The 571-nt window shown below is 65.8% G+C and overlaps 1 protein-coding gene across 1 annotated transcript in view; it reads right to left on the reverse strand.

The window, feature by feature from the left end:
• The window catches only part of HMCN2 (hemicentin 2), a 42,945-nt gene that overhangs the window by 1,332 nt on the left and 41,042 nt on the right, over positions 1 to 571 (reverse strand). The window contains exons 75-76 of the mRNA XM_009322185.1: positions 272 to 555; positions 85 to 147 (exon numbers count right to left, since the gene is read on the reverse strand). Coding sequence (XP_009320460.1) covers positions 85 to 147; positions 272 to 555 — 347 coding nt within the window. The remainder of the gene's footprint in view (positions 1 to 84; positions 148 to 271; positions 556 to 571) is intronic.

Raw genomic sequence — 571 nt, forward strand, 5'->3', positions numbered from 1 at the left:
CTGGTGAGCAGAGGGCACAGGGAGGTGGCACCACGCAGCAGGTGCCCCTCACCCTCCTCATGCCCCCCTTGGGAGGGTCCGTACCAAGGCAGTACAGCTGCTGAGGGCCCAGGATGAATCCCGGTGGGCACTGGTCTCTGTTGGCCCCTGGGAATCAAGCAGAGATGGCTGAGAAGGGACATGTCACTGCAGGGATGTGGCCTTTGCATCCTCACAGCCACCCAGGATCCCGGTATCTCCGTCCCCATCCCTGGGAACACCCTTGTTATACCTGCATCCAGCGAGGCACGGAGCTGGAAGCGGAGCTCCTCCAAGGCCGGGTCGAAGGAGGCTTCGACAGCACTGGCCCGGACGTGCTGCACCCGGGGGGGCTGCAGACCCGTGGAGGGGTCGTACACGATGGTGTGATCGCAGTGGGCATGGATGATGCGCCCGTCCTGGAGGAAGCTCTGCACCGAGCCCCCCGAGAGCCGCCCCACGCCCGTGTGCACGTAGCGCTCGCTGAAGTCCTGGGGAGAGGCAGGGAGGGGGATCAGGCCAGGGACCCCCCCCGGACTTCCAGCATGGGAGT

Source organism: Pygoscelis adeliae, unplaced genomic scaffold (genome assembly GCF_000699105.1).
Source record: "Pygoscelis adeliae isolate BGI_AS28 unplaced genomic scaffold, ASM69910v1 Scaffold114, whole genome shotgun sequence".
In the NCBI taxonomy this organism is placed as follows: domain Eukaryota; kingdom Metazoa; phylum Chordata; class Aves; order Sphenisciformes; family Spheniscidae; genus Pygoscelis; species Pygoscelis adeliae.